Source organism: Squalius cephalus (assembly GCF_949319135.1).
Source record: "Squalius cephalus genome assembly, chromosome: 9".
Lineage (NCBI taxonomy): Eukaryota > Metazoa > Chordata > Actinopteri > Cypriniformes > Leuciscidae > Squalius > Squalius cephalus.
The window spans coordinates 18,486,474-18,498,686 of NC_137130.1; the positions used below are offsets into that span (position 1 = coordinate 18,486,474).

The following is a 12,213-nucleotide window of genomic DNA, read 5'->3' on the forward strand; positions in this document are numbered from 1 at the left end:
AGGACTACAGCGATAACTGTACATTTAACAATAACAAAAGCAGCGTTCTCTTTGTGCTTTCTTCTGTATCCAGAAATCCCCTGCAAAGGAAAAAACAGCAAATCACAATTATTCAGTTTAACTGCGGCACTATTGGATAAATACTTAGTACATATCAAACAATCTGTAATAGACAAAGCAATCGTGACACATGGTAAAAACATTGTTACTCATATATTTGTTTGCGACATTACTGTTAGATCCTCTGCTGTTTGATGCTCTGGTGTTTAGAATAAAAATATACTAGTTTGTTCTTATTTCTCACTATCACTGGGTGTGAATAGTTTTGAAATAATAAGTTGCGTCTTGTTAGTACACTTAATGTCTTTTTACACTGGGAAGTGTGCAGTTGATTTAACTGTTTGACATTCAAATTATTAAGAAAAATAGATTTTTGCATGATATGCCATGGCCTCTTTAATAAAAATATGGTTGTCATCACTTGAATTTTAAGGGTGTGAATTTTCTTGTAGAATGCAGTCATTGACCTAAATAACCAAATAGTGAGTGTATAGAACAGGACAAGCACTCAAGACAGTAGTGACAACTTGTAATTTACTAGAATGTGACCATTGCTCTTCTTAATATCTCTGTTGTGTGACAATAAGAATCCTGGAATAGCCAAGCCACAAAAAATCGGATGTCACACAACTGAAATAGGCAGAGGAGGACCCTGACCTTGACAGCTCCCACTCACTTTTCTCATTTTACCAAATTTGAATAGTGTCTGCTTGAGTCATCTCTGCTGTTCTCAGAAATGAATATGCCTGTGTCATTTTCACAGCAATCTTTGCACCATCACACCCGAGACCGCACTCTTTTGCCATCTTGAAATTACTTCTGGAGACAAAGGCATGCTCTAAACCCCTCAGGTCTGAGTTGCAAATCACTGTGATGGTAAAGAATGAGCAAAGACAATGTGGCTGAATGCCGCTCTCCCATGGAGACCCCGGAAAAGTGACAGCACAAGCAATTCTTTTATTGAGTGTCAAACCTCTTTCTCTCCCTGTGTTTAACATGTCACAGTTGATGTTTCCAGAGGAGAACGAAGATATTCTGTTGCTGAGATCTATTATTGATGTTAACCTTCCAAAATTTCTGGCTCATGACCTTCCATTATTTGAGGTACAACATCTAGGACCACACATCAATATATTCTACATATACCACAAATTATGCATTCATTAAAATGTATATGTAATGCTTAAATGAATATTAACTAACTCACTAACTTCTCAGTCGTTGTGAATCTGTCCAGGGCATCACTTCTGATCTATTCCCTGGGGTCAAGCTTCCGAAACCAGACTATAGTGTGCTGCTTGAGGCTATTAAGGAAAACAGTGCCAAGATGAACCTGCAGGTCACTGACTTCTTTGCTGAGAAGATCCTGCAGATCTATGAAATGATGATTGTGCGTCACGGCTTCATGTTGGTGGGAGAGCCCTTCGGTGGGAAGACATCGGCCTACCGTGTGCTCTCTGCTGCTCTGCATGACATCTGTGAGAAGGTGCTGGAAATTGACAACTGCTTGCAAAAACTAGTGCTGCTCAAATAGTCACAGTGGGAGTAGAGCTTTCTGGATTCAACATTGTACATCTGTTACATAAGATAGGGCTTTAAACTTTTGTTCTTTTATCCTACTTATTGACTTTTTTTGAGTACTTTTTTCTTGTACCCAGAGGATGTGAACTCCCAAAGTCTCAAATACTCCCACATTTCTCAAGCAGTTCCAAGTGGATGTGAATTTGTATCACAATGCCACAATACAAACTGCTCTTTTTGCATAATAGAACACTTAAAAAGTCTGCAAAATGTTTTCATAAAAGGAAATGTGATTTCTTGTGTTTCCAAAGAACAGACAACACATTTAGTGATGGTACTGCTATAAATCAATGCACTGAAGCACATTCATACACATGCTAATATGACATGATTGAAATCTGCTGCAAAAAGTGTGTAAGTGTTCTATTATAATATCAACAGAACTTAACCTGTTTTGAATGCAGGGTCTGATGGAGGAGAACAGGGTTCAGATCACTGTTATCAACCCAAAGTCTATCACCATGGGCCAGCTGTATGGCCAGTTTGACCCCGTCTCCCATGAATGGTCAGATGGCATCTTGGCTGTCAGCTATAGAGCTTTTGCCATTTCCCAGGTACAATTACCAGTTCATTTATCTTATTTGTCCATCCATCCCACATCTATTCCACTCATCCTCTCTCCCTCCATTTATTCAATAACTAATTTATTCAATCATCCATCCATCCATAACTTCCTTTCATCCCTCTTTCCCATCCATCCATCCAACAGTAAGTCCATCCATCCATCCATCCATCCATCCATCCATCCATCCATCCATCCATCCATCCATCCATCCATCCATCCATCCATCCATCCATCCATCCATCCATCCATCCATCCATCCATCCATCCATCCATCCATCCATCCACCCATCCATCTATCTATACCACTATCCTCTCATCCATCCATACATCTCTCCATTCCATTCCCCCTTACATCCATTCCTATCATCTTTTCATCAAATCCCCTGCTTTCCATCTGTTTACCCCCCTTCCACCCATTCCTAATTCCCTCATCCACCCATCCATCCATCCTTCTGCCCTCCCTGCCTTCATTGATCCACCCATACCTCTTTCCTTCCATCCATCCATGGCTTTCTATCCATCCTTCCCTCGCACCATCACATTTATTGCTTCTCAGCATTGCACACATTGTGTAAGATTTAGTAAACAGTAATAATGGCTCTCCATGTACAGAAAGAAATTGTGTTTAAGTCACCACTAGATACATAAATGGCAATGAATGTTAAATTCTCTGCCATCAATTTAAAGACATCTCAAAACAGAGTACTTAATTTCCCACAGTGGTGTCTGCCTGAAACATGCAGCTCTTATATTTCTTTCACCATGGTAGCACTGAGCCTAAAACTGTGACATATTTTACCCACTAACTTTAATGTTATTCAGAGTTCAGTCATACCCACATTCCTAAAGGATTACAGTTTGAAGCTTTGTTTCCCCCGGCTTACGATAGAAATGTTTTTGTTAAAACAGTTGGTGGAAGATATGGTAGATCAGTCTCTTTGGTGCAGCAAGAAAGTGAGGAACAAACCTAGATCCTCTAATAGCTGTAACTGAGGAATAAAAAGCAACATAATAAGAGGAGACTGGTGTCAAATGTTTTCCTCACATTTAGTTTTATATTTGATTGCCACTGCTTTTTCTTGAGGCATTGAATGCATGTTACAGAATCGCGGGAAAAGCCTGTTTCAGTGGAAAGAACTAGGCCAAAACAATGCAAACAATACAAGCTTGTGATTTGTTAAACAAATGTCAAAGTGTTGAAAATTAAAAACCAATATTTTTTACACGAGAAACTTTCATGAGAAAATGTTAGTTAGCATCATTTTTCAATCAAAGCATCCATGGTTTGTTAGTTACACGTAAAAATATTTTCGCTTATAAAATGCTAGGAAAAAACACTGTCATTATTTGGTGTTCTGCAGAAAAAACATCTTGTGCTGGGTAGCTCCTATCTACAAAATGCTAAAATAAAAGAACACCATGTACAATAATACCTATTTTATTATGAAATAGCCATAGCACAAACAGAAAAGTTAAAGTTAGATTTTTCATTGTGAGTCTGACTGTCCACTGCCTCCCCAACAGAGTCCTGACAGAAAGTGGCTGATTTTCGATGGGCCTGTGGACGCAGTGTGGATTGAGAACATGAACACTGTTCTGGATGACAACAAGAAGCTTTGTCTCATGAGTGGAGAGATCATCCAGATGTCCCCGCAGATGAGCCTTATCTTTGAACCCATGGACCTGGAGGTGGCTTCACCGGCCACGGTGAGATGACAGGCAAATGTTAAACTTACAAATAATGCAAGGTGTTTTAATTCAAAACTTTTCTGTAGTTCTATCATTTTGAGTTGGAAATTTTTAGAGCATTTATTTTATTTTTGTAAAATAAATGCTGCCTTCGTTTGTCAGTGAATCTTATAATAAGGAATGGAAAAAGCTTGTAAAGGTTATTTCCCGAACCGTTCCTGAATCATTTATTCTTGCAGCGTGACATATCATTCTTCTATTGGTCTTCTATTTATATACAAATTTGCAGGTTAGATTTAGCCAAACTTGAACTTTGGAATGCAGCCAAAGTCACATGAGCTTGCATTTCTGGTCTCCTGCATTCACATGCCTATGAACGGAAGTCACTGGAACGATATCTGTAGTGTGAACATGAATTTAGATTTTTCAATTATTTTGTTATTCAGAAAACCATATGATTATAGTTATATTCTAAAGAGGATATTTTTTAATATTCTATTAAAGGGGTATTTTCAAAAACCTGAGAAAATTGAGGTTTTGTCAAACAAAGACCACCCGTCGGCCCAACGACGGAATCCAATGGCGTGGGCAAAGGTATAATGCGTGTAGGTCTTTTAAATCACTAGCGCTTATGTGAAGTTTACTTAATTTATTAGAATGTAATTTCAATCTTACTTTAGCTGACACAAAGTCAGTCTGATCTTAGTCCGGTGCAGAGGGTGCAGGGTTAGCTATTACCTTTTATTTGGTTGTCTACTCCTAAAAGTGTAGTTTATTTAGCCACTCTGTACAACTTACTAAGTCAGTGACAGAAATCAAAAGATCTCAAGCCTTTAGTTTGACCAATCCTAGACACAGATTTGTGGAAACACCAGAATCCACTTAATCTACTAGTCATAATGATTTCAGAAGAATATAGAATAAATCAAATATAACATTTCCCGGACAAAAAAGTTTATTCAAGTGTGCTATTAGTATACTTCTTTTAAACTAAAAATAAGAAAGTATACTTTCAGTCTACTTCTTATGTACTTCTCAGAAATATACTTAAAATGTCACTTAAGTATACTTGACTTATACTGACAGAAAAGTATTTTGATCGAGATATACTTAAAAGTATAATTAAGTATTCTAAGTATACTTGGCTTGTGCTTAGTCTTTTGATTGAGTAGCCTATTAAATACTTTATCACATAGGTTTACATACTGTCTTATAAACTTACATTGTTTGAAAATATTGATTTATAAAGAAAACAGATATGTTCCTAATTCTGAGTATCTGAGTTTTTGTGTGGGCTAGTCCACTGGTAGTGTACATAGGAATTTATTTCAGATCTACTTTACTCTTTCCCCTCCATTGACCCATGAAGAGGAAACGACTGAATCACCTCCATAAAAATAGGTCTCTTAAATGCACGTTCTATATCAAACAAGGCTTTTATTTTGAATGACTTTTATTTTGAATAACATCGCTTTCGCTGGACTTTTTGTTTATTACTGAGACTTGGTTGAATCATGGCGATCAGATGGCTTTGGGTGAGTTGACACCACCAGGCTGTGACTTTTTTAACTCCCCTCGGACCGCAGGACGAGGAGTGGTGTTGCCACTGTTTTCCGAGACACTTTTAAATGCAGATTACTATCCACAGAAACCTATTTGAGCTTCGAGGTACAGTTAATAAAGATTGATACTCTGGATTCTTTTTTCTGTGCTTTTGTATATAGACCTCCTAAACTGAATAAGGATTTCATCCAGCATTTTTCTGATTTTCGCTGTGATAAACTTTTGGTCCTTGGGGATTTTAATGTTCATTTATGCTGCCCATCAAAGCCATAGGTTAATGAATTTCTTTCTATTATTGAGTCTTTTAATTTTACACAACATGTTACTGGTTCTACTCATAAGAAAGGTCATACACTAGATCTTGTGTTATCATTTGGTATTTCTGTATCTAATTTGGTGGTTTCAGGTGTAGGCATTTCCAACCATTATTCAGTGGTATTCAATGCTGTTTGTTCTTATATCCATCCATCCTCTTCTCAGCCTTTAAATTATGCTAGGTCCATCAATTCTTCAACTGCAAACCTTTTTTCTGAATTTTATTTATCACATGTTACAGACAAAATCTTAGGTGGAGAGGACACTGAAGTGCTGGTTGAGGCTTTTACTAAGTCATGTACTCTTGTCTTAGATTGTGTTGCCCCTCTTAAATTAAAGAAACATAAGGGAACATCTCAACCTTGGCTAAGCAATGTTACCCGCTCTCTTAGACAAGAGTGCAGATTAGCTGAACGGAAGTGGAAGAGAGATAAACATCAGATTTCGTCTGAGATGTTAAAAGAGTCCCTGGCTAACTATCAGAAGGTAGTAAAGGAGGAAAAAAATATTTTTTTCTCCAAGGTAATTTCAGATAATGCAAATCAGCCAAAAGTAATGTTTGACATAATTGATTCTATTTTAAACCCCTTAAGGAATGTTATGAGAGATGACACACAAGAGACTTGTGAAGAGATTTTATTATTATTTTTTATAAGATCAGAAGTGCAATTGTACCTTCACATTCCCGTTCATCAATTAATCCTGCGCTGTCTAACCTTTTCACTGACTTTGAACCAGTTTCATCAGCACAGCTGGCAGATATTGTCTCGAAAATGAATGGAGGTAGCTGCAGACTGGATATTCTCCCTACTCATCTTTTTAAAGATGTTTTTTCTACTCTGAGTTCTAGCCTAACAGCTATAATTAACAGCTCCTTGATGAGTGGAGTAGTACCAAACAGTTTCAAACATGCAATTCTTCATCCCTTGTTAAAAAATAACTCGGATCATACAGTATATAACAATTATAGACCTATTTCTAAAATGCCTTATATCTCTAAGATTCTAGAGAAAGTGGTCTACTCACAGCTATATTCATATTTTAATACTTTTGATATTTTAGACACATTCCAGTCGGGCTTTAGGACCTGTCATAGCACAGAATCTGAATTGCTCAAGGTCACTAATGATTATTATTATCGTTGGACTCAGGATCACATGTTGTTCTAGTTTTATTAGGTCTAAGCGCTGCTTTCGATGCGATTGACCATGAGATTCTTCTCAACCGTCTGGAGTGTTGGGTTGGTGTCCAGGGTACAGCCCTTCAGTGGTTTGCCTCATATTTAAAAGACAGGACAGTTGCTGTAAATCTGGGAGACTTCTCTTCCACGTTGGCCCCTTTAGTTTGTGGTGTTCCTCAGGGGTCGATTTTGGGACCATTGCTGTTCTCTCTGTATGCTTCCTCTAAGCACTATTTTTCGGAAGTATAGTATTGCATACCACTGTTATGCCGACGATCTCCAGTTATAAAGTTTCAGAGATAAAACCTGTTCGCTGGACAGAGTACAAGAATGTTACAGTGACATTACATTTTGGCTTTCTAGCAACTTTCTCCAATTAAATGAGAGTAAAACTAAGGTTTTGATTGTAGGTTCTCCCATCTCACCTACTTTTCCTGATCATTTAGGTTCCTTGTCCTTAAAGATTGAAGATCATGTAAAGAGTTTAGGGGTAATTATGGTCCGCCTACAGTTAGTGCAAAATGCAGTAGCAAGGCTTTTAACGGGGATGAGAAAGAGAGACCATATTACCCCTCTACTGCAATCCTTACATTGGCTTCCTGTTAAATTCAGGATTGATTTTAAAGTTATCAAGGCCCTATCAGGCCTTGCCCCCCAGTACATCAGTGATCTTATTATTCCCTACTCTCCTTCTAGAGTTCTCAGGTTCTCCGACCAACGGCTTTTAAAGGTCCCTCGTTGTCATTTAAAATCAAAAGGAGATTGTGCTTTTTCTGCGGTAGTCTCTGGAACTCTGGAATAGTCTCCCATTCCACATGAGGTCAGCTCCATCAATTGCCACTTTTAAGTCTTATTTAAAAACGTATTTATTTTCCTTAGCTTTTGAATAAGTTATGTTTGCTTTGTTGTATGATTTTAATGTTATCATTTTTGTAAAGCACTTTGGGGCAACGTCTGTTGTTTGAAAATGTGCTATATAAATAAAGTTGCTTGCTTGCTTGCTTGCTTGCTTGCTTTGGGGGTGTTGGATGGACTTGATGGACTGATCATCTGTTTTTGATCATTGATCATTGTTCTCTAGTCACTTGTTTTTAACTTTGGGATCGCTTCAGCAAGCATTTGCAATATATTCCAATAATATATTCCTGTAATATATTCCACCTACAACGGCAGGCATACACTGCACATGTTTATATATTTTAAATATATTACAGTCTAAAAATGTGATGAAATTTGATGAAAATATATCCTCACATTTCCCAACGCATTTTGTTATATCTTTATCAGAGGAGACATCTCTCAAACTGCCTTTGATGTTTTGAGTTGCAAAAAAAGTAGACCATCAAATGGGATTGTCATTGTCATTCGGCAACCCTGTCAAAAGAAGACTCGCCAATTCACTGGCAGTGCCACAATAACACACCTACACCACGATTTCCCCTCACCCAGCCTACTCAAGAATGGCATAATGATATGTCGCTGCTGAAATTCTTTCTTTCAGAAACACCAACGCGATTTCCTCCCCTTATTTATCTCAGCGTCTTCTCCTAAGATGGCTTTGTATCCGACAACGCTTCTGCCTCACACATCCTAGCCTGAGGAAAGGCTCTTATAGTTATGAATTACAGCCTTTTTTGGCCCAGTGTGGGCAGAAGACTATGATTTAAAAGAATGGGTGATGATGACAGATTAAACAAGCGTGTTATGGAGACAGAAAGCGTGTGAGAATATCAAAGTGTGTGTGAACATCTGTGTGTTTTTGTGTTGTTTGCAACCGCCACCAGATCAGATCAAAGTAGATGCCGAAGATAGAGCCAGAGGGAAAGAGCGAGACAGAGATCAAATCTGTGTGAATATCATCTCTTGCTTTGACGGATAAATAAAGAGGTCTGGCTATAACATAAGCATAAACCATATCCCCTTGGCTCAAATCTGTCTCTTGCAGTTTCTCTCTTGCTCTCCTCCTTTTCATACATAGATGCATGACTCATATGGCCTGCTGCAAACTAGAGCAAAGTTCAATGATAATTCAGTTGAACAAGCTAACATCTCCCCGAGGTCATGCTTGGCCCAGATGTCTCCTCAGGCTTAACACCTGTGCAAAAGCACCCAGTTTGCAATTCACGTACACCTCTACCATTCGCATGGGCCTTCCGTGGGAGCCGGTTTCTGACAGCTGTTTCCATCACGTAACCTTGATGATGTGCTATTCATCAAACCATTAAGCACAAAAGACCTTTATCTTTATGAGTAACCCAGTGCAGCTGCCGTGCAGATGAATAAAATGAAATTTATTTGAACTATGTACCATTCCAGATGGCTAAGTAATAAACATAAAAAGTTTCGTACCCTTTTGATTTGTGTGTCCACATCCTTTTGAAAGTGCTACTTTGGTCACGAGTGCTGTTTGTGCACAACTTTTTGATATTTACAAAAGAAGATGGTCATTTCATTGCCATCATCTAGTCAAATGTTAGCATTGTTGCTGCATTAAATTGATCAAAAGTGATTATTACAGATAAATTCAAATAAATGCTGTTCTTTTGAACTTTCAAAGAATCCTGAAAAAATAAATAAAAAAAATCATGGTTTCCACAAAAAAAAAATGATCAGCACAACTATTTTCAACATTGATAATAATAAATGGTTTTTTGAGCACCAAATCCACATATGAGAATTATTTCTAAAGGATTATATCAAGTGAAGACTGCAATACATATTTAAACATTTGAACAAATTCTTTATCAAGAACTGGGACGTTATCAAGAACTGCTTTCTGTGCAGGTATCTCGGTGTGGTATGATCTACATGGAGCCTCACATGCTGGGATGGCGGCCTCTGATGCTGTCCTGGCTCAACACTTTGCCATCAACTCTGAGCTCCATGCACAAAGACCTCATTACTGGCCTCTTCGACCGCATACTGCCTGCATCTCTTCAGCTCATCCGCAAAGGCACTAAGGTACAACTGTAACTGTGCTGCAGATAATGAGCGAGTGCTTTCCCACTGAATTAAAGGCATCTTTAATATTAAGAGAAACAATTGCACACTCATTGAATTAATATTCTCCTCCTGTTAAGCACTGACAAAGTATTTCAACCTGTTCCCTATTCGCTCAAGCTAAACAGGACACCCAATTTGGGACATGACTGAATACTTTGTTTGTTAGATTGAATGATTTTTGCTTTAAACATATCAACATGAGTGCAGCCATAACATGAATGCTGTACTTTTTCAAAGTTACAATTCAAAGTGTCCATTATTGCACAGCCAGAATACTGGAATTTAGTTGGCCAAATTATTTACTCAAATATATTTGCATAATGATACTAATTGACAACTTTCCAAGTTGTATATCTCTCTTATATTTATACTCATACTCATACTCTCATTACTTCTTTTATGTTAAATATTTTTCAAATCTCAATCTCAAATCAATAGTTTGTGTTCATTCAGTTATAAATTACTGAGCACTTTAGGACACATGGTGCTGGAAAAAAATATGAACTGGGAGAAAAAAAGAAAGACATTAGTTTTTTTTATTTGAAACATAATTATTACTCTAAGAGTCTGGAAGGAATAGGAAATGCATGTTCTCAATTAAGTACAGGCATTACATACAGAATTTCCTTTCCCAATAATCACAGGCTTCTGCAGTTAAGGGTTATTTTGTGCTTACATGCTTGCATTGTGCTCAGAATGGGATAAAGCACTAATTATGTCCTTTCTTTTTTAAAAAAAAAAACACTTTCCTGACAGTCCTGTTTTGTCTATTATTGCTAACAGTGCAGTTATACAGTTTTTGTCAGACAGAGTAGAGCTTTCTTCTGCCACTCATTTGCTGCTATATTTCTTCCCTTGTTTGTCATTTTTGTCTAGCAATTATTGAGCTATTATTTATTATCTCACGTTGTACCTTTTAAGATAGTTTTGTCCAGTATAATAGCACACCACCATATATCTTGCCATGGGTTCTTGGTCCGGACTAATGGAGTGTGTTTTGTGTGGGCATTCAGGAATTATCTCCCACGTCCAACACGAGCCTGGTGAGGTCTCTGATGAATCTGATGGACTGCATGATGGATGAGTTCAGAGAGGAGAGCCAGATGAAAGGGATGAATGAAAGAGATGTCTGCTCCTGGCTTGAGGTGAGGAGATAAAATGTGAAAATAAGACCAAATGTAGAATGTTGGACACTTAATGCACTCAACGCTCACAGCTTTAACTATGAAGCCGAAATTGATTCGCACTGCTGCTGAGCCCACACTGAGGCAGTTGGCAAAAAAACAAGCAAAACATCTTAGCAACCACATAACAATGTCCTAGCAATGATCCACAACACATTAGCATCATGGCATTACGTTTCACATAGGCACCACTCACATTTTCATCATTTGATCTAATTGTGATCAATCGTTTTGTGCAATATTTTAAATGATTAATTGTTTATACAATATATCTGACGCATAGAGAGGTTCAGAAGGTTATGAATACAGAGGAGAGATGCCTTATACTGGATATAGTGTATCTCAAGGATCTTTTCATTTGTTTGAATAATCGGCTTTCATGGCTAGTGAATCAAAATGCTTGTTTAGTTTCACTTGGTCCTCAAAGCATACTAGGGACTTTTTTTCTCCAGTTTGGGTGTTTGACTGCAAATTCATCATATTAATTGCTTCTCACAAATGTCTTCGCTTTACTGCCCCGAGGGGTCATATCTTAAGCCGAAGGCAACTTTTGCCTTTTTTTTTGTGTTGTCTGACTCTGAAGTCTGTCAATACTGTCTGCATTTCTCCTCTAAAGGTAATAATCTTTTTCCACCTGCTCCTCTGAGACGGAGATCATATCAGTGGATCAAAAAGTGCCAACATAGACGGGGAGTCTCATTGATTAGCTGCTAGTACAGGATCAATGCTTAGAAAATCTCCCTCCTCCCAGATAGGAATGACTTTATTTGGTGCCTCTCAGTTGGTCATCAGAGTATTGCACAATCTTGAAGTTTTTTTTTTTTGTGCCAAAGGAGCACAAAGCATTTTGTCTCAAATCAATGATGGCAATGTTTGTATTGATTGTCATTGCTGTAGCAGATTGATCTTAGGGTGGAATTAAGTTTGTAAAGAAATATTTATGAATAATTGATTGGATTAGTAGCTGTGGGAAGGTCAGCAGTGGGTCGTAGTGATTACACAGCAACTGAGGACATAAAAAATTATATTATTTATGGAAAAACTCAATATATTATACCTAAAAATGGACTTAT

The 12,213-nt window shown here is 37.7% G+C and overlaps 1 protein-coding gene across 1 annotated transcript in view; it reads left to right on the forward strand.

Annotated features, from left to right (window-relative positions):
- Positions 1 to 12,213, forward strand: part of dnah7 (dynein, axonemal, heavy chain 7) — a 92,107-nt gene that overhangs the window by 28,627 nt on the left and 51,267 nt on the right. The window contains exons 30-35 of the mRNA XM_079880397.1: positions 1,066 to 1,164; positions 1,298 to 1,546; positions 2,046 to 2,195; positions 3,731 to 3,913; positions 9,738 to 9,914; positions 10,970 to 11,101. Coding sequence (XP_079736523.1) covers positions 1,066 to 1,164; positions 1,298 to 1,546; positions 2,046 to 2,195; positions 3,731 to 3,913; positions 9,738 to 9,914; positions 10,970 to 11,101 — 990 coding nt within the window. The remainder of the gene's footprint in view (positions 1 to 1,065; positions 1,165 to 1,297; positions 1,547 to 2,045; positions 2,196 to 3,730; positions 3,914 to 9,737; positions 9,915 to 10,969; positions 11,102 to 12,213) is intronic.